At 37.7% G+C, this 27568-nt stretch overlaps 1 protein-coding gene across 6 annotated transcripts in view; it reads right to left on the reverse strand.

Moving 5' to 3' along the window:
• LOC145984007 (epidermal growth factor receptor kinase substrate 8-like) overlaps window positions 1-27568 on the reverse strand; it is a 265201-nt gene that overhangs the window by 164967 nt on the left and 72666 nt on the right. For 3 of the 6 annotated variants that reach the window (XM_083117307.1, XM_083117309.1, XM_083117304.1), the window contains exon 2: window positions 5321-5412. The exons of 1 other annotated variant lie outside the window; for it this stretch is intronic. In XM_083117307.1, the coding sequence (XP_082973433.1) occupies window positions 5321-5373 (53 nt within the window). In that variant the 5' untranslated portion in view covers window positions 5374-5412. Of the gene's footprint in view, window positions 1-5320; window positions 5416-27568 lie in introns of all 6 variants that reach the window. 2 more of the 6 variants (XM_083117305.1, XM_083117306.1) reach the window with 1 other exon arrangement.

Genomic DNA, 27568 nt, shown 5'->3' on the forward strand with positions numbered 1-27568 from the left:
CAGAGGACTGATTGGGTTTGTTGAGGGATATGAGACATACTTTTTCTTCTCAAATTCTCTTGAGGAAACTAATCAGTGAAACCAAACATTTTGCGTTACATCTGAACTGTATGCTCCAACGCATATCCTCACGGACACATACTGATGAATACTTGATGATTATACGAAATGGATAATAGAACACGCACGGATACCCACTTCTTTGTATTCGAACACGGGAATTTCGGATTGTGCTATGCTAAGTCTCTCGATCCAAAGGTACGGTGTTATTCAATTCCATCGACAGGTGCTTTTTTTCCGCATTCAGTAAATAATTCGATACAGAATTTTCAAGTAATACAGGGTGATTACAAATGATTCATCGGGTTTTGACGTCTTATAGCTTCAAATATATAATGCCCACCAGTTTGTACTAATAACCAATGAAAAGAGCATATTTTAAAGTTTTGTTTATGTAATTTCAGGTGTCATTGTGATGCACCAGGCGGCAGGGTGATAACAGTTTGCAAAATGGCGACTAATCAACAGAAAGCATTTTGTGTGTTGCAATATGAGAAGACTGAATCCGTCACAACCGTGCAGCGTGCGTTCCGAAGACAGTACAGCATACAGCCACCAACCCACTAAAGCATTCTGCGGTGGTATCGACAGTTCAAGGACACAGGTTGCCTCTGTAATGGAAGAAGCTCCGGACGACCAGGTGTTGCAGTTGAAACAGTGGAGAGCGTCCGAAAGGCGTTCCTTCGTAGCCAAAAGAAATCTACACGTCGTGCAAGTCGCGAACTGGGCATTCCTCAGCCAACTTTGTGGAAGATTCTGCGCAAGCAATTACATCAGAAACCATATCGCATACAGCTGCTGCAACGTTTACGGCCAAGCGAACGCACCATCAGACGCAACTTTTGTGAATTTTTCCAGGAAGCAATGGAAGATGACGAATTTACCCCCCGACTCGTGTTCATTGATGAGGCGACGTTCCACGTAAACGGTCACTTGAATCGTCACAACGTCCACATATGGGGCACGGCAAATCCCCATGTTACAGTCGAGATTGAAAGAGATTCTCCAAATGTGAATGTCTTCTGTGCTGTTTCACGTAGCAAAGTGTACGAGCCTTACTTTTTCCCTGGGAAAACTGTGACGGTTACAATGTACTTACATATGTTGCAAGACTGGTTGTTTCCTCAACTGATAGCTGATATCCCCAACTTTATATTCCAACAAGACGGAGCTCCGCCTCATTGGCATAGAGAAGTGCGTCGCCATCTCAACGAGGAACTTCCAAACCGGTGGATTGAGCGCTGCGCTCAGGATGATTTGGCACTCTTCAGGTGGCCCCCAAGGTCTCCTGACCTTACACTTTGTATTTTTTTTCTTTGGGTATACGTGAAAGACAATGTTTACGTACCACCTTTGCCGACAACACTGCCTGAACTCCAGGATCGCATCACTGCTGCGCTGGTGAACGTGTATGGGTCGAACTTGACTACGGCATAGATTTTGTCGTGTAACGCGAGGAGAGCACATAGAACATTTGTAATGATGTGTAAGAAACTTGAAAATATGCTTTTTCATACAATGTATCATTCACTATGTTTTATGTAATACTTTGTGCAATACATTCAACCAAAACCCGATGAATCATTTGTAATCACCCTGTATGTTCCCAACTTACAGTTGAAACTATCGTCCGGCAATATCAGCATTCGTTTGGCATTAGTCAGTATGTCGAATGTACTCAGTGCTCGAAGTGGGGGAGGGTGATGCAGAGGGGCGCCATCCCCTCAGCTATAGTAAAAGTTTGTGTCAAGAATCCTCACCTTTTCTACTGTCTCCATCGATCCCACTTATCCCCAACATCCTCAGAGTTAACAATTTTCACTTCAAGCGCTGAATATGCTGAAACCCGAACCAATGTAGAACTACTTACCTAGTGAAGCGAACAAGTTAAAAAGAAAAAAGGAAGATCTGAAAACTAAGCTCAACGTTTCCTAGCACAAATGGAATTACTGGATTACGAACGTGTGAAACAAGCTTTGAATGTTGCAAAATAATACAAAAATATTGGACCACGTCTCACAGTAGAAGTAGCACATATGACAGCATGCTACAACCCAAATTGACACATGTTTAATAGTAATATTAAGTAAAATGGTGCATATGGAATCACAGGAGCCCTAACATTTTCCTCCAGTATAATTCAATATCACTCATTACATGAAATGATTATAGTTCCGGTCCCAATCAGCCTTTGACCATTGAGTGGACTCTTAATACAATTTCTGACAGCTTTTACAAAACTTTTATCAAGCAAAGAATACAGGAATAAAAACAAACAGGAGTCCAAGATATTGTAATAGGTAAATAAATCTTTGTAGCTGAGGATAGCCATTCCCATCTATTTACTAAAAGCTCGGCGGTGCAACAGTCTTTTGAGGACCAAGACCTTTGATTTCTCTCTATATATATTCCTGACGAATGGTCAGAAACTCTAGTATCAACGGATTTTTTACACCGCATTATGTTAAGACTTACTTTCAACTAATACTCAGTGTTCCCCACGATGCTAACTAAAATACAAATGCAAAAATTTCTGTCACATAGAGGAACGAAGCCTGTGTACCTGGATCAAAGGTGCGAGCGCTAACCGGTTAGGTTACGTGGGCTCTCCATTTATATGTACACATTAACTTTTAGGGTATGTTCGCCGGGTCGTCATGCTTCCTCTTCAGCGATTTAAAAATGTAACTGATTATTTTGTAACTCCGTTAAAGTTTACAATCTAAGACATTTTAATATTCCCAGAAACTGTGACAGAAAACAACACTTTCATTGCATTTGGAGTAGTGCACGTGTTTTTATTTACCTCGTAGAAAGGAGTAAAAAAAAATGAAGATGTAGGCTGCTTCAAGTTTCAATGCAGTGTTTTAACCTTGAACGACATTCTTGGAAAATAGCATTCCTTGTCACGAAGGGCGTGGACATCATCCTAAAAAGGCACGGATAGTTTCAAGGACTAAACATCAGCACTGGGTCTGAACATAAAGAATTAATACGCACATCACGAATGAATTTCGTAATTTCATGCTATAACAACTCTCATTGTATTACAACAACATCATATCTCTGCTGAATGCGCAACTTCTCGGACATAAAACAAACGCTAAACATAAATTTGGTACGTAATCGCATCATAAAAGAAAGAAATTAAAAGACAATGCTACACAACCTATGAAGGTAAAATTCCATGGATACTACTCGTATCATGCATGTGTTAAAAGCAGTTTCAAATCCCACTCGCTTCTCAAGAACAAGTGAACGTACATGATGTAATGTATGGTGAATGTAAGAAGGCCCGGGCACGCCTTGTAGGTGAAGCAAAGGAGTAATCATAGCATGAAACCTTCCTAATCAAGAATTCAAGTATACGAAAACACCGGCATAATAAGAGGATCGCACAACATTCAGAATGTATTACACTAGGTGGCATTATTAAAGTTGAATGTTGATATTTAAACTAGATGCAAAATAATGCCGTAGTTCAGTCGGTAGGGAGTCTACTACTACGCGGGAGAGACTGCTTCGATTTCGGGGATTAGGGTCTTGCCCCATGGCGTAGTGGTAAAGCTATTCCCTTGTAATCAAGGGGTTCCCGTTTCGATCCTCCACTAGTGGAGGTACATAGTGAATCTGATCCAATTTTAAACCGTAGTTCCAGTCACGATTAGCCTGGACTTTCATTCCCGGGATGAGTGATCTTAGTTGGTAATTTTCTCCGACGTTATCCCTGTATAAAGCGGCTCTGGGCTCGCCCAGCCCTTAAAATGGGTTCCTGACGACAAACCTCGAGAAAGAGGGGGGAGATGAGTTGAGTTGGTGTTTTAAGTCCACTTTATGCACAGTAAGGCTAATCGGGACTGGACCTACAGTTTAAAGTGGGATCCGAACCACTTGTGCCTCCACCGGGTATCGAACACGGGACCCCTTGATTACAAGGCGGCGACGCAACCACTGCGCCATCGGGGAGGCCTAAAGAGGGAAGGAGATGAGAGCATGGTGCTGATCACATCATCTTTAGATCGAGAATACGTGAGGCCTTTGTAGAAGAGAGCAATGCACAGGGAATAACTTTATATTTCATTGTGTCTCATTTCCGTAAGAAGTTGCAGAAAATTCATTATTACCAGATAACATTTCAGACAATGCGTAATTTTTGTTTCTTCCCGATAAACTTTCGACACTAATTTATTTGTCACCCCATATTCTTTCACTGAAGCATCGTTACTCGGAATCCAATTTTAATCATAACGAATTATAAAGGCTAGTTATGCGTGGCCTTCCATACTTTGCAAGAGCCAAAATATATATATTTTTTACATAACATGTTACGCATGTTAATTTGGCCAAGGACACTGGAAACAACAATGTAACAAACAATCTAAAGAATTAAAACCACTAACAATATTTCAGGAAAGTTAAATATGCAGAGCTGTCATTGTTTTTAGAAGGGAAGAATTCCCCATTACAAGGTTTTGAGGCAAGCACTGAATTCCTTTTGGAAAGTACCATTGTTCTTTTATTTCCATACGTACATTTCTAAGCAAAGCAACCAGTTACATAAAAATGCACTTGCTTTGTCATGCGTCAGATTATGGCATGCGCACTCAATTTCTCCTGAGATATTCGTGCAAAGAATACAGTGAAAACATGCACAAATTATTTGTAGTATGAGCATTCACTTTATGGAGGCTACTTTACTTTCAGATTTAGCCTGACTAGTGAAGTAGCAATTCAAGTAGCTCAGGATTAAACTTATTCAATACTAATAACATGTGTCAAAAGGTAGAAAGAGTAGCAGCTGTTTCCAGAATGTGTGAAGAGAAAAAAGAAAAGACAAATGATACACACACTACTGCAAAACGGACAATCAAAATTATTTCCTTGTTGGAAACAAAAAATTGACAACTAATAAATAGAGCTTCAATTAGAATTATCCATCGATCACATTACAAACCAACTATAAACGTACATTTTGTGATCAAAAGAATCAGGAGAGGCTCAATCTAAACCCTTACAGAAAAAAAAACCGACACGATGCTCGTCTGATTAAAGAAAATCTAAGAATATATCTTCCTATTTAGCAGGAAGTAATAGGGAAAGTAAAGGACCATATTAGTGTCACATCACGTCAAGTTCGTTGTGACTACGCAACCTTTCCGCGAATTTTCACTCTATTCTTTATATATTTTGCATGGGAGTTTGATTGCAAGCGCATACCATTTCAATGCCCACAAATTTGAATTTACATATCATTTCTTACCTTGAACGACTGCCGGCTTGATCGTCCCAATACTGATTCCTCACACCAGGCATAATTCCTTATTTTTACAGTGAGGATACCAATAACAACCACTTCTGAAATGAAAGTGAAAATTATGTTAGTGAACTTTTATTTTCATGACTTTTATCTATAGATAAAATTCTTCAGCGACAAGTATGTGATTGTGTCACATTTAAACATAAAAAGGTACCAATTTTTAAATTATAAACATGTAAGAACTTCTCCAAAATATATTTTATAGTTTGATTAACCACTGCGAGAAGACACTTTTCAGAACTATTGGGATCCAAGGACAAGTTAGCACCAACATATCTTCTAGAACACTAACATATAGGAAGCAACCTTAAGTTTTCTCATTTGTAAGAAGGTACATTATTCCGAACCAAGTGTACTCCACATTGACAGTATTTTTATGTATTTCTAGCAGCGAAGGGCATTCAGCCTCAATACAAATCCTTTCCTGGTTGTCAGTGTTAACGTTAGAGCGAAAACGTCAATATCCCTAAACCCTGTTCCAGCTAACTGTAGAGCAGGGCCGTGCATATCGGCAGAGGAGAAGGAAAATCGAGTGGTGAAAGCGCAGCGTTGCCAACCGTACGGTCCTGACCGTACATGTACGGACGTACGGTCCAGACCTTAGTCCGTACGCTAAATGCACGGCTTGTCAAAATTTGATCTTGCAGTTTTTTTTATCCCTAATATTTCCCTAAGAAATTCTTAGACCAATCGTACGGACCTGGAGACAAAAATACGATCCGTTTGCCATGTGCGTTCGGTATCATCCTTTTCAAAAGTTTGCAACGCTGCATAGGAAATCGGGTAACTCCCGTCACCCATTACACAATCCCGTTTCTCTCACTGTTCATTGGTGGAGCCGTCTCGCGTCACTACTTGCGCAGAGACTTCTTCTCGTTCGCCTAGTCTACAGTTAGCTGGTACGGAGTTTAGTAACGACTGTCTATTTACCTCAACACAGAACTTACACCATATTTCGCATTCCTTGCCAAACCCTTGCTTTTTTGATCATTCAACGTACTGAGAAAGTGGACGAAGTTTCTCCGCCAACGAACTTCGAATGTTCAAATCCATCGCAATACAAGTGCTTTGTATCAGACACCACGTCGAAAACAAACTGAATTTTAGCTTTTGTAATGCAATATTAACACCATTAACTTTGGAGTAATTTAGAAGGAATAACTACGTGGGGGTTGATGGGCGTTCTACCCATCTGAAAGTGCAGAAAAAAGTAAATTATAAGTAAGTCGTCTTCGTAAAAATATTATGTCAATGTAGTTTAAAGTGTACGACCACCAAAATGCGTTTTATCCAAGAGTTGAAACCTTAACACAAAAATATACATTATGTTAGCCATATTTATTTTGTTCTTATCACCGTTGAATATATTGGAAGCTTTATCCTTGAATGTAATCTAGGCCGGAGAATAATAATGTTATTTGGGTTGTCTATACACAAGGCGTTGGTGGTTCTTCGGATATCTAGGATTTACTTCAATACTTTTTCAATAGGGTCGATACAACAAGCAACTGGTTGGGAATATACTCCCGTGACTACATTCGCTCATGCTGTTGATTCGTTTAATTAACGTAGCTTATTTATATGGTTAGGCTAACCGCGACAATTGGATAGACGTAACAGGAAACGGACAAGGAATGGAGAGAATATGACCCTATTCTATCGATCTACCATTTCGCTGGAGTGATTATGGAAATCCAGAGAAAACCTTGATCAGGATAGTCAGTTTTTCTATTTTTATTTAGTGCAACATTTATCTGTGGAAATAACTACGAGATGAGGTAATTGTGCAATATAACATTGCTCTAAAAAAACAGGCAAGTCTTTCAAAACAATATTTCATGGCATATGTTTTTAAAAATAAACTTTATTTTGTTGCTCCGTGATTCTTATTCATTTCACAAGTATTAATGCCGCATATCAATGTTGTTAATATGTATACAAAAAGAGGCGGAAACATCCAAGTTCTCATATATCCTGGATTCAAATCCTGCACAAACATGGGTATTTATTTCTTTTATTCGTTCTTGCATGTTTTCATCATTACATCCATCTTCATCGTAGCGATTAACCTTGAAGGGGAAGGTGACGCAAAAGGTGGACTGCTGGCTGGCTCATAAGAATATGAAGTTTTGGTAAATGACTTTCTTGTCTTTTCTATTTTGCTGTGTGAAGGAAGTGTCAAGAGAACTGACAGTGAACATCATGAAAAACTACATAACAAAAAGAACAAAACTCATGGCTATTCTTGCATGTCAACGATCATACACTCCTTTCAAAGGAGTCGATTGATAGAATCACAGTCCAAGTCTTAAATGACCTATCACATATATACAAATTTGATCCTTATAAGAGGCCTGAGGCAATGAGAAAAAACATTATTAATAAAAAATGATAAATCTCTTGAGTGGGCTGGATGGTACAAACTAGAAAAATGAGGAACGAAATTTAATTTATTGCTAAGGGTGTGCTCCCTTATAAAAATAAAATAAAGGTGTATCAATCAGCCTCAATCATTTCAGGGTTATAGTAATAAAAAAACTTACACATACCCAATATTACCATTAATTTTAAGAGAACTAATAATTCAAGAAAAATCTCAAATCATCAAATACGCACTGGAAGTACACCCACTCTCCCAAGTTGCACAATGAGGTGTGGCATAATTCTCTCTTCCACAAAGCCCTAGATAGAACCGTGAAAAGAAATGCATTTTTGACAACTGCAATTTAACAAGACATAAAATTTTCCAAACTGCTAGTTTTTCTTTGTTTGTTTTCTCAAAATTTCACAAATACGATACATTAAGGCGTTGTGAAAGTTGGTTTTCAACCACACGATCTATCCACGTCCACTTTAAGCATAGATATAGACCTAAGCCTAATACCTCGCCCTTTTCAATATTTTTTTCAAATTAAGTTTTACTTCAGACGAAACAACGATTAAACCTCTGCTTGAAAAAAGAATGGTCCCTTCAACATTTTCTCCACGATATGATACTAATGAAACAAACACGCAATACATTCAAAAGGAATGAGATAAATAAGAATTGTTTTACTTATCCAATACTGAAACTTTCTGGGCTCGCGTATCACACGTGTGCATCGAAAAGCTACCCATTCCCAAGAATGAAAAAAGTTTCCTGTAGAATACAACTCATCGTCTTGTATACATCTACTTCGCAAAAGAACGCTGACGCGTTGCATGACGTTCCGCTCCGTTGATCTCGGGTTCGCTGCACGACAGGAGCCAAAGAGAAACACCACCATACCACAGGTGAGGAAAGAGGGGGGCTGTCTTGCAAGTAAGTCATGGAAGAAGAATATCTGCTACTACTTATCTGAATGTAAATTTACACCTACGGAATGTGGTCCGTTGCTGATTCAATGCCTAATTTGAAAGCAATGCCCATATCGTCAAGCTCCACTGGATCTTATATATAAAAAAAAAACTTTCTCGAGCAGGCCTCATCTCCAAGAAGATATCAACTCGAGGCAAGCCCGGGCACCTATCGGCCTGTTGGGTGAGATGAGTCAAGGCAAGAGCTTATAAAACCTTTTCCTGCTCCCCCAAAAATAGGCAATAGTTAGGCTGGAGAGTTCAATGAACTAACCGACCTCTTAATACAACTGTCAAACTTCACTGCATTTCTTAGTTCCGGATTTATATACGTGTGTGGACCCCCACCCCATACAATTTCAGTTACAACTTTAGGGCAAAGGTCCGGATTTGCATACGAGTGTGTAGAGTCCCTCTTCTCTATACAATTTCAGTTATAACTTTTAGGCCAAGATGTCAGATGGCTAGTTAAATTATCTATGTTGTTACCATTCAAGTATAAATATTTTTTTTTCTTTTGTGGCCATTTTCAAAGGTATTTCTCCCCAGTGGAGGCCCCTTTGCAGGTGGTCTGGGACTGTAGTTCCCTCTGTATCAGAGCCTGGAATTTCCTTACTGTAGCATCAGTCTTCCATATTGAACAGCAGAAGATTGCGAAACTGCTAAAAGGTGAAAACTGGTCAGGAAACAAATTCCTTTCCAAGCCGAGAAAACATTGTCTTACGTGAGGATGGCATGTATTGGAATAACCTGTTATTTTTTTTTTTCAAGGTTGTGGGTTCGCTTGCATAATTTGGTGACGTGTCATCTAGATATAGGCAAGTAACATTTCGGTTAACAAACTGAAAATAATCGATTGAAATAAGGAAGGTTATTGTAATCAAGGAGCTTCCTTGTGTTTTTTATGCTTGTTCTATTTTCCTAAAATCAACAAAAATATAGCTACATAAAAAGAGCTTATGAAGTTACCTGCATCAGATCTCAATATATGGTTCCTATTCTAAGATTTACTGCTTTATGCAGGGATAGATCAACCGGGACTGGAAGTCTAAAGCAGGATCCGAATTGAACAGTTAATGCTGGCATTAATTATATATCATTTCTATCCTCACATCACAACTATGTATTTTAATCAAACAATCATGGAAATACAATTTCGCATATATAAATCACATGGCTACTCGAGCACTGGGGAAAAGGGAAATGTAATGGATGACATAGAAAAAAACACAATGAATGTCGAATGAGAAGAGTAAGAGCTTGAAAAGTATTAGAAAACTAAATTGTGAGAGGAAAATATGAATAACTTGTCGTAGAATATGTTTTCTTGAAGAGTAAATTGTACATGGTGAACTCGGGGAAATTTCTACAAAATTTTCGCAGTACGGTTAATTACGGTCTCATAGCCAAGAGAAGTTGAAATTTCAGAACAAAAATTGTAGTTCGAAGTTCTTGTCAAAAATGTGTGTGCAATTGAATACGAATTAATATAACTTGTGAGCTATTCGAAAAGTGCTATAACGAAAGAAAATTCTAGAATCAAACTAACAAGTTCGAATATCTAGAGTTCATTAGCAAATAAGAAGTGAATATATTATATAAGAACACAATTTGAGGGGAAAAAATTGTACAGTTTGGAATAATACGGTGTAAATAACTGATTCCATGAAATGTTTCAGTTATCTCGCATTTGTTCAAGTTGCCTCCAAAAATCTTAAAACTAAAATTTAGTTAGGTGTGCGTTAATCTAAGTATAATCTTCTGTGCCTGTAGTGAAATGTTAGTTCTGCGAGTGTGAATCGCAAGTTGTAGTGAGTATAAAACAGTGAAAACAAAGTCAAATTTTACCGAAACCAAAGTACTGGACTGCATTGTGGAGTTCTTTTTACTGTGTTATTAGAAAAGCCATGTGAAAATAACTGCATTTGGACCATCATTATTAATTAAAGTATGTAAGTAAATCCTAATCACTGTGATAACTGTTCTTTACAATGTGTATTGTAACTATAGAATGGTATTAAGAGTTAAAATTTCTAAAAAAATTACTTGTAGGTTGATTCCACAGTCTGTCTTTTTGCTATTGTTTTCATGAACATAAAAGATGATCTCGCACACATTGCTATGGGTTATCCATATTGTTTTCCGTATCGGCAAAGTTTCCATATCGATACTCTCCTAAATATATTGTGAAGTTTACAATAAAATAGATTACAATTCGAATTAAGTCAATACAGCAACATTAATTGACATTTCGACCACCTACAGAAATATGCACAAATATACAATCGTAATACTGGTTGAAGAACTTTATCCCTATAAAAAATCGATCACTAAGCACAAAACTTTGAAAGTTGTATGTTGTCATCGATCAACTTCCGTTATCAAAAGGTTAAGTTCACTCGACCAGTTACTCGAGATCGGCAGCTTTCACAACAAAACAATGAACTCCCTCCCCTCGCACGCTTTCTATGAATTGCAGCTAAATTGGGGCATAGCATTGTTTGCTATTTTATGCAACGTTTCGCTTAGTATAGTAGCCTCCACAGAAACTAAAGAACGAAGCTTAAAGTTTCATCTTTCCAGACTGTTTCTAATTAGTTAAAGTCAATTACTTGTGACATTTTTTCATTCGGCACACCATAAGTTGGATGTAAACATAAAGAGCAAAATATAAAAACAAAAAAATGTAAATGCCAGTAATTTGAATAATCTCGAAGGACAACAATATGATTGCACTACTTTTGGGTTTTTTTATTCCAGGGTAGAAATACATGGAGGTGTATACAGAAATTACTATCGAGACATTTTCAGTAAAGGACGCAGACACTGGAATCTATAGTCCAGCGCACAAACTTCGAATAATAGACAGCGTTCATCTTAAAATTCGGAGGTAACAGTGTTGCACAGACTGAAAACATCTACTGTCGCGTAGTATTTGCGATGACTTGGTGGTAACCAGATGTATTTACAGCGTTTCAAGAGCACTTCAGCGTTGCAACTCATTGCTTTAAAAGTGCATGTTGTTTTTATCTTGTGAAGTGTGCGGCACGTGTGTTATGATGGCACAAATACGCTACTTGAAAAAGTATAAATCATTAATGTCTACGAGAGAGAGCAAATGTTCGAGACAGGTCCTTAGGTGTGCTGTTGGAAAAACTCGGATCAAGACAGAATCTTGGAATGGTGGATTGTTATGAAAACCGTGTTGCTAAAGCTGGCAATATATTTATGGTAAAAATAGGGTTTAAAAAAAAAAAAATATATCACCGAACAGTGGACACTTCTCAATACCGGACATATTAACGTATCCCATCCCTGTCTGTTACAGAGACGTTCCACTTTGTGTGTGTGCTATTTTTGTTATTTAGAGTAGCTTTTCCGCCACTTTTCGCCAATCCCGACGATCAGGATAATGATGATTCGATTAAATTAATGAAAGAACCAGTGACGTGCCACGGGGTTTCGATTGGAAGATTACTTATACTTTCTCTTAGTAGTCAACCCTCGTTTTGCCATCTTTTTCTGCCTCTTGACGTTCTTTTTTTCAGGAATACTGGGTCAAAGGTAGAAGGTTATGACCCCCACCAACACTCCTTGGGCAAGCCACTGGAAGGGACACTCGCACTGCACAGGCCTGGACTCGTACACTCATCTCAATTAGTACTCCGGCAGTTTGTTTCTTTATACATCATATTTGCAGAAAATACAATTCAATCTACAGGTGTACCAATATGCGCTGTATAAAACACAACTTATTACTAACTTCGTTGACCCTCTGCCAGAGAACTTCGGTGGAGTGCGTGTCGCCCATTCACCAGGCGTGTGTATATTGATGATCTTATCAAGCATCTGATATACATGACACTTTCACTTCTCTATAGAGATACCCACAACGTCCAACGTCCAGGAAAAAAGTTCTTCGGGCGCATTTAATATGCATACGCTTCTGGAAATTTCCAGTACTCTTGTACAGTCACAGACACTTCTGGATTGTAATGATCCCATTGACTGTGAATGGGACTGTTACAACCCAGAAGTGTTCGTGACTGTAAAAACAATGGACATTAAATGTTATTGGAGGTATTTTTATGTGAAATCAAACGTTTTTGTCTGTATTACTTCTATCTATGAAACACCCTCGATCATCAAAAAAACTTCCATTGACACAACATGATACTAATAACATTGCTGTAGATACTTCTAGTTTTGTTCGGGTTTCACAAATAGCTGAGACTGGGTTGACTGACAAAAACAACTGACTAGGAAAGTGCTGGTTTTTTAGTGATTCTGTGAAACTGAATAAAAATATAAAATATGCAGTCAATAATGTTTTTCCATAGTCATATTGCCATAAATGAAAGAAAATGACAACTGTCATCATTCTCACTAGTTAGCAAAATGGTCCTAGCAAAAACATTTTCCAAGGTTTAACTTATCTGTATTTTATAGTACATATAGAGGATATTCCAGAATAACTTAACTACATTGTGGGCGTTACTGGTGATTCGTGCGTGTATTATTTTTATTACATGCAAGAAATGCTCTGACAGATTAAATTAACAGTAAAACTATGAATACAAATTTATCAGGTATTCATAGATCGTCGCAAAATCCTTTTTCTTAGAGTGGCTGCGTCGAAAGCCTACTCTGTACCTGAAAGCAATCTTCCCAGCCTCCCTTGTTTGAATGAGTGCGTCCATGTGATGTTTTGATTACATTGCGATATAATTAAATATTAGCTTTATGCCTCGAAATAAATGTCTAAATATGGTTTCGTTGATGCCGGTTTTTGCCACGTATTTCCTGTTACTTGATATCTATTTTTAACCTAATTTTGATTTTTTACATAAACTATAGAATGATGACACAAAGTATCAAAAATACTTGTATCATGATACAATTTGTTTATTTATTTACTGGATTGATTAATTGATTGATTTTGTTTATTTTACTGCCACTTCTGGCTAATCGTGAAAATGAGTGATGATATGATTAAATTGATGAAGACACACTCAAAAAGACATCCAGGAGGCCCAGGCCGGGATTCGAACCCGGGACCTTTGGCGTCGTAGCGCAGAGCGCTAACCACTCCGCCACGGAGGTCGGTTATTGATTTACTCGAGCAAAACTCATGATAATAAGCATTTTGATTAATATAATGTTACATTTCAACTTGGTAGCAGTGTTTATCGATTTTCTTTTCAACTCGTCGGAGAGCTAAAAACCGATTTAGAGAAATTCTACCCAATATAAATGGCAATCAAAACATGAAGAAAGTTTGAGATTATATTTTTTAAACATCTGTAAATCTACTGAAAAAAGGAGTACAGTGTGTGTATATATATATTAGCATATGGTATGGTACAGTATCTTTCTGTGTCCATGTGCGCTCTGTCTCCCCCCCCCCCCTTCCATGCTTGCTGGTCATTTCTGTCTCATTCGGTAAGTCTTTTCTGCACTTGTTTCGAATGTTCTCAATCCATCCTCCACGTCGTCCTCTCTTCCTCTTTCCTGGTGGTAATCAAGGGGTCCCGGGTTCGATACCCGGTGGAGGCACATAGTGGTTCGGAACCCACTTTAAACTGTAGGTCCAGTCCCGATTAGCCTTACTGTGCATAAAGTGGACTTAAAACACCAAATCAATCAACCAACCATCTTTCCTGGTGGAGTTCAGTCTAGTACTTTCTTTGATTTACTCTTCACATACCCGAACCATTTTAACTTTGAATTTAACAAAATCCATTATTGCTGCATTAATTTCTCCAACCACTGTTTCTATCTTTTTCCTCTCTCTCTCTCCCCTTGAGATTCTTCCAAGAATCGATGTCTGGTGATTTTTTTAAAAAAATAATCGAATTAAGGCTCTCCTCTTTTTTTAATGCCAACTTCTGAACCGTTTGTAATTGTACTTTTTATCATCGTAATATTGCAATCATGGAAACTAACATTTAATTGTGATGTAGCTGCTTTATCCTAATTTACTCTGAAATTTTATTCAGCTTTATGACATCCAACTTTAGTTAATAATAACTAACGCTTCGTAATGTTTCCTTCTCGAACATCTAATATTAACACTCTTCATTCTTCTCATATTGCTATTCAGTCAGGAGAAAATTGACGCCGTAATGGTCTTTCTGAAAAACACGAAATTCCATAAACTTACATTCAATCCTGAAAAACAACCTTGCATCCAGTTTATCTTGATTGTACTATTACCATACTGGTCTACCAAAAAGGAACTTTAGTGTGTTTTAACACGGGCCTGCATTTTGGGGGGATAAAATCGGATGTTTTCAAATCTATAATTGATTCTGTAAGCATTTTGAATGCTCATCACGGAAATAAAAGGTAAAGTGTTCCCCTGTGCATAGCACCACGCCATGAAGGCGTATAGGGTGTGTGGGGGTAACGCCCCACACTTTCTTGATCCGGTCGTGAGTGGGGGTGATGTGATCAGCATCACGCCCCTGACCGCCTTTACCCCCCAGGGTTTCCCCCAGGTACCAATGTTATTCGACGCTGGGTGGGCGCCGGGGCCGCTTCCACTGTTAGAAAAGTTCCCGGATTTGAACCGGCCGGGGATCGAACCCGGGACCTTGAGCATGGTAGTCAGACGCGTTACCGACTGAGCCACCGCGATCACGGAAATAACATCCATTTTTTCCCATCAGGTCAGAATTTTTCACATTTTCAAAATGAAAATTCTCATATTCGCCATTACATCACATTTATTACACAACGCAACAAAATAAATTTACAAGGGAAATTTTGGTTGTTTCCAAACCAATGTGTGATTCTGGAAATATTTTGAATGCTGATCACAGAAATTACATCCATTTTTTCGCATCACGTCAGGATTATTCACAATCATAATTTCCATATTCGCAACTACAGTTGCCCCCCCCCCCACCAATTTTCGCCACTTTTGCCCCCGCACTATGCTAAATCTTATCTACAAAGGGAAATATACTGTCTTTGTTCTCCAAGTTTTGGGACCCAATCTCCGCCACTGCGCAACTATATTACATTTATTACATAACGCAATAAAATAAATTTATACAAGGAAAGTTTCAGTTTTCTCTAAACCAATATATGATTCTGGAAGTATTTTGAATGCTGATCACTGAAATAACATGCATTGTTTCCCATCACATCAGGATTTTTCACAATTTCACAATCAAAATCCTCATACTCTCAACTATATTACATTTATTACATAACGCAATAAAATAAATTTACACAAGGGAAGTTTCAGTTTTTTCTACACCAATATGTGATTCTGAAAATTTCTAGCCATCACGTCAGAATTTTTCCCTAGGTCAGGATTTTTTCCCACGTCATAAAGTTCAAACAACCTACTATATTATAACATTGAGTTTTGGACATTTTCTGTAGGAAATTTTTATTCGAAAATAAAACTTACGTAACCAAAGTCCATACAATTTTTATGCCAAGATATCACGTGAATGTGGGCGGTAGATTAAATGTTTACAATTCTATATTCATTTATAGTTCAAAATTGATTCTGATTTTTTTGTAGAAAATTAATTTTTTACTACCATCTAAACGAAGCCATCTATCGGGGAAATAATGGAACTACACATATTATTGTGAAATTAAGGCAGTTAATATATTGCTATTTTCTGAAAAAACTAGACGTGGTGGGTAAAAATGGATTTCACTTTTGGAATCAGCATGCAGAAATTATTCAGACAACAGTCATCTACGAGACATCCAAACCCACGTCGACCAATGCAATCTCGATTTTAATTAGTAGTCTGTGGATTATCTTGCCATGTATTCTAATTCTGTGTATAAGTAATCCGCATATGATTCCTACTTGATGAATCCAGTACATGGGTTCATTCTGTGTGCAGTCATGTTTGAGCTTCATTCCTCAGTTTCCTCTCTTGAATTGTTTGAACTCGAGCTTTTAATCCTGCGCTCTGTCTCAGAATTATAGAATATATATAATTGATCTGAACTTCAGTCTCTCCTGATTGAGAAAATCTATTACTATCATGTACGATACTCTACTATTAAAGAATATAGGAGTAAAATGAAAATTAGTTGAGAGGAACGAATCAATACCTTGCTTGTAAATTTTAATCTCGATACCATATACCAGGGGTTTCCAACTGGCGGCCCGCGATGCCTTTTTTGCGGCCCGCGAAGCCAGTTTGTAAAATACATTAATTTTATGTATTTTTATTAAAATGAGTTCTATTTATGAACTTCCTTAAACAACTGGCGTTTCTAACAGATATCACAGGTCATCTGAACGAACTGAACTTGAAACTGCAGGGATGAAACCAGCTGGTGTGAGATTTAATGGGAAACATAAATAGGTTTCGTAATAAACTGAAGATTTTCAACGTTACTTTGGAGAGGAATAACCTGGTCCATTTTCCAAGCTGTCGGCGGCTAGCAGAAGTTGAAGAAACACTGGACTTTTCTGAATTCAGTGCGAATATTAAAGAAATAATGGATGAGTTTGACTCCAGATTTAAAGATTTTGAAAAACTTAAAAGCAGCTTCCAGCTATTTAGCAATCCTCTTGGCGTTAACATCGAAGAATAAAAAGCTTCTCTCCAACTTGAATTGTGTGATTTGCAAGGCGATGTGTTCCTTCAAACTAGGCAAGAAAAGGGGCCCGAGTTTTTCAAATACCTGTCAAAGGAACGCTTTCCAAACCTTCGTAGTTTTAGGCAAAGAATGACATTGATGTTCGGCAGCAACACGTGAAAGTGTTTTTTATTCAATGAAGTTCATCAAGAACCGCTACAGAAACCGACTGGCAGATTCTTCACTGCTTCTCCTTCTAAGACTTTAAAATACAGAAATTCAAGTGGACATTCCAACTTTAATAAAAGGAGCAGATCGGCCTCAATTTTCACATTGAACAAACACTTACTATGAAGGATTCTTATTTGTATGGTGTGTTTTTCATTTCTTTCAATTCATCCATAAGTATTGGGTTTTTGTGAAATAAATTCTAATTAAACAATCTTGATTTGCGATTCCATTGTTTTTATTCCCTCATTTTAGAAATTTAGGTCATGCAAAAGTACTACATTTTCAGTTCAGTACTTACAATTTTCGTAATTTTTAATCCCCCCCCCCCAAAAAAAAATGTGGCCCGCCAATCAACTGCTGGATATAATTTTGGCCCTCGGACCTTTTAAGTTGGAAACCACTGCCATATACAATTACGTTGCCAGAAATTTGATTCCATCTTCATTAAGATGGATGGATAAGACAACTATGCCATCATGAATGTATCTCTGTTGACATTTTTGTTTACTTTGATTGAAGGTATCAGTGAAAAAAAGGTCACTATGTGACATTTTCTGAATAAATATATGAATACAACATATTTTACCTTTTTTTTAAAAAAACATTGTGCACGCATTAATCAAATAACTGGAAGTAAATGTTTCTCTCGGTTCATCAAACTGTAATAAAATGCAACATTGTCTAACAATATAGTTACTGCAAGTCTTAGAACCCAATATAATGTCTTAAAAGTACCCGATATATGCACCTCATTAAAACTCACATTATTCGGATTAATCGCTTCATAAACCAGTCACTGAATTGCACGAGAAACCCATAAATAAAGTATAAAATAAGAGATAACTAGACCCATTCCTAGCTTTCACAATCAGCGGATTTAATGCAGAGTAATACAATGAATGCTGCCAAAAGTAAGGCTCTCTATATTAGTAGAAGAAGTACCGGGTGTCCGAGAAGTCTTTGTATGAAAACAAAAATTAACTGTATCCGCTATGTGCAACACAGACATGAAAAAATGGTACCAAAATGTTCGGAAACTATTCAAGTTTTTTTTGTTTCAGGTTTCTGTAACGTTGCAGTAGTGTAGCAGTGCCAGTGTCCAGCAAACCGGAAATGTACACAAATCAGGAAAAAACTGAGTGTGTCCTGTGGTTTCACGAGAGCAGGTCACAAAAAACAGTGCAGAGACAGTTTCAAACATCGTACGGAAAGGTGCCGCCCGATGGTAGGAGCATTAAGTCGTGGTATGACAAATTCAAGACCACAGGATCTGTTGCTGACGGACCGAGAAGTGGCTGACCATCAACCTCAGACGAAAGGGTGGAAGATGTCAGAGTGGCTTTTGTGCGTAGTCCGAAGAAATCCGTGCGTACGGCCTCACGTGAATTACAGATGCCAAAAAGTTCTGTTCATGATGTGTTACACAAACGTTTACTGTTTCGTGCGTACAAAGTGCAAATCCTGCAGGCTTTGTTGCCCAATGACGGCAAACGTCGGTATAACTTTGCGGTGAAAATGTTATCACGCATTGACGCTGATAATGGCTATCTGGAACATGTTGCTTTTTCAGACGAGGCGGTCTTTCATGTCAGTGGTTTAGTGAATAGACACAACGTGCGTATCTGGGGTAAAGAGCCCCCTCATGAGGTGAGGGAGTCGACCATGGGCAGCCCGAAGGTGAATGTTTGGTGCGCGCTGCTGCATGACAGAATAATCGGACCATTCTTTTTCTGTGAGGACACCGTAACATCTGGAGTGTATCTCGATATGTTGCAATTGTTTGCTGTTCCTCAATTGCTAGAATATCACCCAGATGTTATCTTTCAACAAGACGGTGCACCGCCACATTGGAGTCTGGACGTTCGTTCCTACCTTGATCAGACATTTCCTGGAAAATTGATTGGTCGAGATGGACCGACAGCGTGGCCTGCACGATCTCCAGACATAACCCCTTTAGATTTTTTTCTATGGGGTTATGTGAAAGACAATGTCTACAGAACTCCTGTATCCGATCTTGCAACTCTGCGACAACGGATAACCCAAGTCATCACATCAATCCCTCCTGTGATGTTGGCTAATGCATGGCGAGAAGTTGAATTTCGACTAGATGTACTCCGTGCTACCAAGGGTGCTCACGTGGAGATTTATTGATTTCTTTCCTATTGCCAATAAAACTTGAATAATTTCTGAACATTTTGGAACCATTTTTTCATGTCTATGTTGCATACAGCGGATACAGTTAATTTTTGTTTTCATACAAAGACTTCTCGGACACCCGTTATAACACGCTTACCATTTAGGAAAAGTACCGTACTACTAATACTAATTTCTAAACTAAAATTAAGCACCACTTAAGTTCCATGTGAATTCTACATCAGCAATCAAATTTGTGGGGAAATGTATTTTGATAAATTGCACTGGATACGGGAAAATTATTATAACTAGATAAAAACTGTTCCCTTCCTTGTTTTTACGGCAAGTTCTAAAATTTTATTACATAAAGTAAAAAGCGCCTACATCTACTACGTGCTATTGGATTGTGTAAAAGGAAACGAGAAATACAACTCTAAATAAATTTACAACATCCTCATACATTACAGCTTCTACAGTACATAAGAAGCGGGACGTGCTAACAAAATTTCAAATCGACGTAGTTCATTCGATTCATCAAATGTTACTTGGAGCATAGGTATATTCGCCTATATTCAAATCATAGTCTGGAAAACCGCAGCAACAGCACCGACTAGAATATATTTCTGACCCACTGTAATGCCGTGATTCAAACATCCGGTTTTCACTACCGCACTCCATACACAAAAGCACGAGACACGTGGAGGAAAATCACATTCATCTCCAACAATTTCGCCGGAAATTGGAACTGGGGTGAAATCCGACGGGAAACGCCTTACTCTAGTTTCAATTTGTCACAACAGTTTTATGTTTATGATGGTATTCAAGGCTTGAATTTTACTTTCAGTCTGTAATGAGCTCTAATATTGACTGCATGCCAGATCTGTAATACAAATTTATAATACAGGCGAATAACAAACTCTCTACATTCTACGACTACACAGGGCTCTACGTACGCTGCATTTCTACTGAAGCTAGAGCATGTCAAGTATCTCCGCGCTCCTAGCGAACTTTTCATTTGCTCACCAAAGAAGTGGGTCAAAACAGAATTTTATTGTGTGATTCGGATGTATATATTGCTGATGAGAGTATCATGGCTCGCTCGGGGAGAAAGTTTTTAGGCCATTTGTTATTGACTGCTTTCCATTCAACATGAATCACATCACAACTAATACTATTTTTTTTCACTTGGTATGAACTGCATTGTAATGAAGTATGTATGCATGTATCATCGTTGTAATAAGTAAAACCAATTAAACCCTTCGATCAGACCGCTCAGCGGTCGACAACTGGTTACTGATTATAATTATTGTTCGGATACTTGACGCGCCTCTGATTTCGCTACGTTAGTTATGGATGTTAGATATTTTGGCGATGTGATTCGCAAAGTACACTGCCTGTGCCAATATCTTCGAATAAACAATAGCTCTACAGAATGGTTCTTAAATCAGTGGATGCTTATTCAACAATTGAATGACGTGAACATAAAAACACACTAACACATTAGTAAACTCCTAGATAGCAGTGAACTGTTCTATGCCATATTCGTTGTCGGAAAAATATGAATATGGTCACTCAGGGGTCTGAGAAGATTGAACGTAACTGGTTAATTTGAACACTGTCGTACATAATCTAATACGTATAGAATATACTTCAAACAAATAAAAATAATTCGGTCGTGTAATTGCAATCATATGTACAGTAATCGGTGAACTTGTACGAGCGATAGTAATCCATAGTTAGCTTTTGGGGGTTTCATTAGAACTTTTGAGCTTAGAGAACATTACGATAGGAGCTTTTCAATACATATTTTTAAAGAATCAGTAGATACTGTGAATGGACTAAAGGAATATCGACAAGTGCTTGTGTCAGAGTTATTGAACACACTTAGACTTAATTAAAGGGAAGCAGAGCTATACTTATTGCAATGGTTCGTCCGATTATAGTTCCAGACCATGTCGTAAGTGATGTGCCTGTATAAACAACATAATGAAAAAGTACGATATTATGAAGAAAGTTCTACAGGTAGAAAGAAATTGTAATTTCTGTACACCTCCAAAGACAGTTGAAGAGTTTCCATAGTATCAGAAACACTTAGCAATCGACGTGTACCTTAAATATGAGTTTCCTACAAACATAGCATTTGAATCGTTTTACTACTACATAGAAGGTTACATAGTTTACAGAAGACTCATATGTTTTCCTTTAATGCAAGCCTCATGGCAGCAGATTTTGGAAGTTTCGAATCTTAATTCTTTGCATTAATATTGAAATTGTCCGAATCAAATGAATCAAACTTGTGCAGATCAGAAGTTATATTTTTACTTTATTTCTTTTCTACAGTTCCTCCCTTTTATATGTAAGGGAATTCCTCCCAGTTTATCGTCTACTCGCAGACAATGTAAAAATGTAAATAACATGGCGGCAAGTATGGGGTCTAAAAACGAGGATTGTAGACGTGAAATAGAATTATCCTGTGCTTCAATTGTTGAAGAGTGAGAAGTTCCTTGCACTCTTCTTTACAATTACGAACAATTTCGTGCCAAGTATTCTCATGATTGGTGGGAAAATATTCTAAGTTTGTCTCATTATTGCCACGTGTTTTGCCATATTTTCGCAACAGTTGATGCTTCAAAGAGAATATGAGAACTTTTTGTTATAAATCGAGCAGTGTACATGTCGATACGAACCAACATTACTGAAAAAAAAAAACTGCACATGGTATGTAAAATATAAACCAATGTAATCTACGTGTAAATTGTGTGTCGACAGGGCATGTAGAGACAGTCTTCTAGGCCATGGCACATCACTGCCTACCACATAATTATGAGTGTGAACATGCCCTGTGCATGTTCCTCGCACACTTTTCAGGAACTCGTGAAGTATACGGTCCTGACTACTCACCGAGAAAAGTTTCCGCTCACTGAACGAAATTATCATTTACTTGGCGGCTTTGTCTGTTTGATTCAGTTTTGTTTCTAAGTCAACGTCATGCCCAGAAAGGCTAATCGTGACTGAATCTACAGTTCAAAGTGGGATTCGAATCACTGTACAATGCGCCTCTACCCGGCGGACCCTTCGATTGCAAGGCGACGACGATACCACTATTCCATCAGTTGACGAGTTTGTTTAAAAAAATCACGTTGTACAGTCACGGACACTTCTGGCTTGAAACAAATCCATTGTCTTTCAATGGGACTATTACAACCTAGAAATGTACTTCAAGGCTAATCGGAACTGAAACCTGCTGCTTAAAGTGGGACCCGAACCACTGTTCAAAATGGCGCTACAGGGAAGGTTGGCATTTCTATAACAAAAGCGTTTAAAACAACAGGCTGCGTTTCATTACAGGTGTTTAAAACACTTCTACAATTGAATAGTATATGGATGAAACAGATGTTTCTCCATACTAAACTTACACTGTTGTTATGCCAATGTATTTTGTTGCATTCACAATAAAATGTGATATTTCGAAAAACAGAGTAGCTACCAAGGCGAGAAGCCTACATGCTAGATTTACAAGTAACATAAAGAGGTTATTTTAAGAAGTTGGTCAGGTTTTGCTCTATAACTAGAAACTTAAGTCCTTGGAGGATTAAGATAGTCCTTATGAACCAGAACTCTTAGAAAATAATTCTTCTTGACACAAGTTTTAAGCGTTTTATTTGTTTGAACATGTTTGTAGTTCTTGATTAAAACATCATTTAAAACAGTTCAAAAAATTAAAATATAATTTTATTTGTTTATTTCAAAGAACACAAATTTTGCCAACCATGTTCACAGGGGTATGAAACCCAAGACACCTTGATTACAGGGGAGGCCCTTGATGGCCTCCGTGAAAAATATATGGACAGTTTGCATACACCAATACTTTTATTACAACGCGATTTATAACAAGTGAAAAAATTATATCACCTCCAGTTGCTTGAATTTCTAAAGCAACCGCAACGAATTGCACACCGCCAACAACAAATACCTCGCAAATACTTTCACCCTGGCAACGCATTCGCACTTGCCTCAGCCACGGACAGCCGAATAACACAATGAGAAAGTTTGCTCGGCGAACGCTCCTGTTGATGCGGTGTTGCGAACACGGAGGACATACCACAGTACTGTGCAGCCGCAGCGTCATTATGAAGGTTGAAACAATTTCAATATCTTGAATTTATTGCTATTCCCATCAAATTTCGTCTGTAAGACAGTGATTCCCAAATCTTTTCGGAGCAATTAACTCCCCCTCCTGGTTTAACTTGCAGAGCCACACCCACAAATATCAAAATGTTGTTCTCCCAACCTACACTTGAATTGATTGGGTTTATTTTACTTCTCTTTTCTCCAACTTTTGGCTAATTGCGAAGATGAGAATGAGTGATGTGTGAGCGACAGTGCGTTCGTTCTCTTTCCTATGTCAACTCATAAATCATTCTCATCCTTTCAATTAACCTAACAGATGAAAAAGCAACGTCAAATAAGAAAACTGCGTTCAGCTCAGACGGTAAAAGTATGCAATACGTAATTTAAACTGTCAAATCATCCTGGCATTTTCATTAGCAGTTTTAACCACGCACTTACAAATGTTTCCTTCCGTAACTTATTCTCGTCTCAGTTTATTCTATCATTTCCCCCACAATCCCTAGAAACAGCAGCACAAACTTTCACATGTGGCTTTTCCGGACGAGCATTTGAAACATTATATTTTTGCGAATCTTGCGGATACTTTACGAGAAACTTGTTCATGAATGTTCAAAGTACTCCTTTCACTTTTATCACTTTATATCGAGTCTCTCTGAAGACAACAATTTACATGATGCTGATTTATTTCTTGAGTAGGGTGTGGTATTAAAACAGGTGTAATATGAAATTCTCTGAATACTGATACTAGTGACTAAATTCTACCGAAGTGATATGAAAATACTTTTTACCGGACCATAAAACCATACACTGATCAATCCAGCAGTTGGGGTGGAATGGCCTCAATCATTGTCAATCATGCGATTTTCAATCGAACGAGTTTCATCACAAACGAGATAGTTCCAAGTCAGCAGTGTCTTTCTTTCGAAATGCTCATGGAAACATCTCCATAACTTTTGATTACTCAGTACTATCACAAACACATACTCCCCTAGTACTCCCATTTCTACTTGTCACATTGGAACATAACGTACACCAGAAAACTTATTCGAGAAAACACCAATAGGAATAACTCAGTTCTATCAGTCATACGTGACAATTGTATTGACCCGATTGACGTTGGAGTAGAAAAGCGACAAAAAGAATAACAAAAAGAGAAATAATAAAAAGCGCTCTCTTACAAATTGGGCACAAAATTGAACTTTACACCGGATCACACAAGAAATAATAAACCATTAACAACTAGAACAGACAAGTGTAATTTTCTTGAAATTAATCTTAAATAGTATGCCAATATAACGTTCATATTACAAAGCAAGGGGAAATTAAGGAATTGTGTGTATATGTATGGTAGATGACTGGGTAGCGATTTTTACCCAATGAAGGGTTTTGGTTGCATCATAGAAATCGTGACATACATTACAGTTTGAAGAATATGGATATGTGACTTGGTATACCGTTCGTGTTTATAAAAAAAGAAAACTCACGTCAAGTAATTTGAGGCCCATGAATTCCAAAGAGGCTCTCGTTGACATGCAAGAAACGATACGTATTCACACAAACATATGATTATGAAACTCCTTATTTGTCAGCATATTAGAGGAGATGGTGGCCTGAGGACCAGCGATCATGCTGCTTAAAAAGTAGTACGCTTGATAAATTGAACAATACCACATTGGCAAAACAAGTCACGGAAAGATGCGAGATATCGAACAAATATTTGATATTGCAATGTGTTATAACTCTTGGAGACGAGCAGTTTTGCACAGGAGTTTCTTGAAATGGATAAATATATAAAATGCACAAATTTCATAGATATTTGTTGCCCACGGGACGAGACGGGACAGGCTTTTAAAAATTCGAGACGAGACGAGATTGATCATGTGTCCCTTCGACAAACGAATATTTTCGAGATGAGACAGCATTTCACAGCATTTCCACGAGACGAGACAGGCCAAAGTCTCGTCTCGTGGGCAACACTAATTTTATATTAAACAAAACCAACTAGTTGTATTAAAACCAAACAGGAATCACTTAAAACCTTACTCCTCCAGACGCACCACATATGTGTGAATCATATTGGTAAAGAACGGAAAGCTCTGATAAGATAGTTCAATAACATCCAAATTTTACAACAAATGCCAAGAAATATATTCAGGAAAAAGAATACATTTATAAATAATCGCAACCCTATCTCCACCAAGAAACAATAGGTGAACTTTATAGGTATGAGGACGAAAAAGCTAAACATACAAGAAAACATTCACGAGCATAAAATACTAAAATGGGTGAACAATTTACTAGCTTTCAAGATTTTAACAATGGGTGAACAATTTACTAGCTTTCAAGATTTTAACAATCTTGATGTTGGCAGCACCCATGTTTTATGGTAAGATAAATAATACATTGGCTGCTACAGAAATGAGAAAAAGATACGATATGGAAACAATGTTTCTTGTAATTGCAAACCAACATCAAGGTGCATATCAGGGATTATAAGAGAGAGAAAACACAGGAAAGTGGTGTTTAGCAACGGAGAAGTCGCAATGAGATGGACGGACTATATTAGAAAAACCTTTGTACAGTGACAGACACCCAGATGGTGAAACAAAAGAAATCTGGGAAAGAACTAATAATCTATTTCGATAAACTAACCACAAACAAGATAACGTATTTGAAGTTTGAGAAAAAGCTGCGTAGAGAATTTCTCAAAAATAAGTTTGCAGATCGCTATACAATTTTGACACGCACCACTGAAAAAAAAATGTCAGGAAGAGAAAATACCTGAAGACTGGGGTAAGGATCAAGTTAAAGAAAAACAGGGTATGTGAAAATTGCATAGGAATAAGTTCAGCAATGTACTGTAAGAAAAGAATTCCTTAGAATGATCTTAGTGACAGTTAAGGCTCACGATATAAAACTGAAGTCTAACACGACTGAATTTCGTACACTCAAATCCTATACTCTTTAATTATCGTTCAGCAAATTGGAGTGGCATATTGAGATAACTCTTAATTTTACTGATTTTGAACAGGAATGAGATAATATTAGCAAAAATGAAAATCAAAACAAATGGATATAAACAGTAATAACGATAATAATATTAGGGAAGTGTATATGCCTTCAAAGAGGAAACAGCGAAAACGTATAATAAATTGTATACTGAAAAAGTACGAAATTATGAAGGAAGTTATACAGCTAGAACGATATGAAATTTCTGTACACCTCCAAAGAGAGTTTAAGAGCTTCCATAGTTTCAGAAACACTTAGCAATCGACGTATTCCTTAAATGTGAGTTTGCTTCAAACATAGTATTTTAATATCTTTACTACTTCATCGAAAGTTACATAGTTTACAGAAGACTCTTATATATGGTTTCGTTTAATGCAAGCCTCATGGCAGCAGATTTTCGAAGCTTCGAATCTTAATTCTTTGCATTAACGTTGAAATTGTCAAGAGATTATAATGGATCAAACTTGTGTAGATCAGGAGCCTTTTCTACAGTCGCTCCCTTTCTTCTTAAAGGAACTTCCTCCAAGTTTATCGTAATATTTCAGTGAAACTTATTTGGGGTTGCAGCACGAATACCGACGCTGTTGCTTTTCTGCTGAGTTCATTTAAACGTTGCGCTCACTTGTTGCGAGTCCCACGAACAGACAAAAGACTTTCCCACAATTAGAATTAATTTTGTTAACAATCACACCATACATCAACGTTGGGCTATCATTCTCCAGACCAAGGTCATTAAACCATGGGGTGTTCACCTTCCCGAAACTTAAGTACACTAAGGTAGACTGT

The sequence above is a fragment of the Lepisma saccharinum genome, chromosome 2 (genome assembly GCF_977018435.1).
Source record: "Lepisma saccharinum chromosome 2, izLepSacc3.1, whole genome shotgun sequence".
NCBI lineage: Eukaryota > Metazoa > Arthropoda > Insecta > Zygentoma > Lepismatidae > Lepisma > Lepisma saccharinum.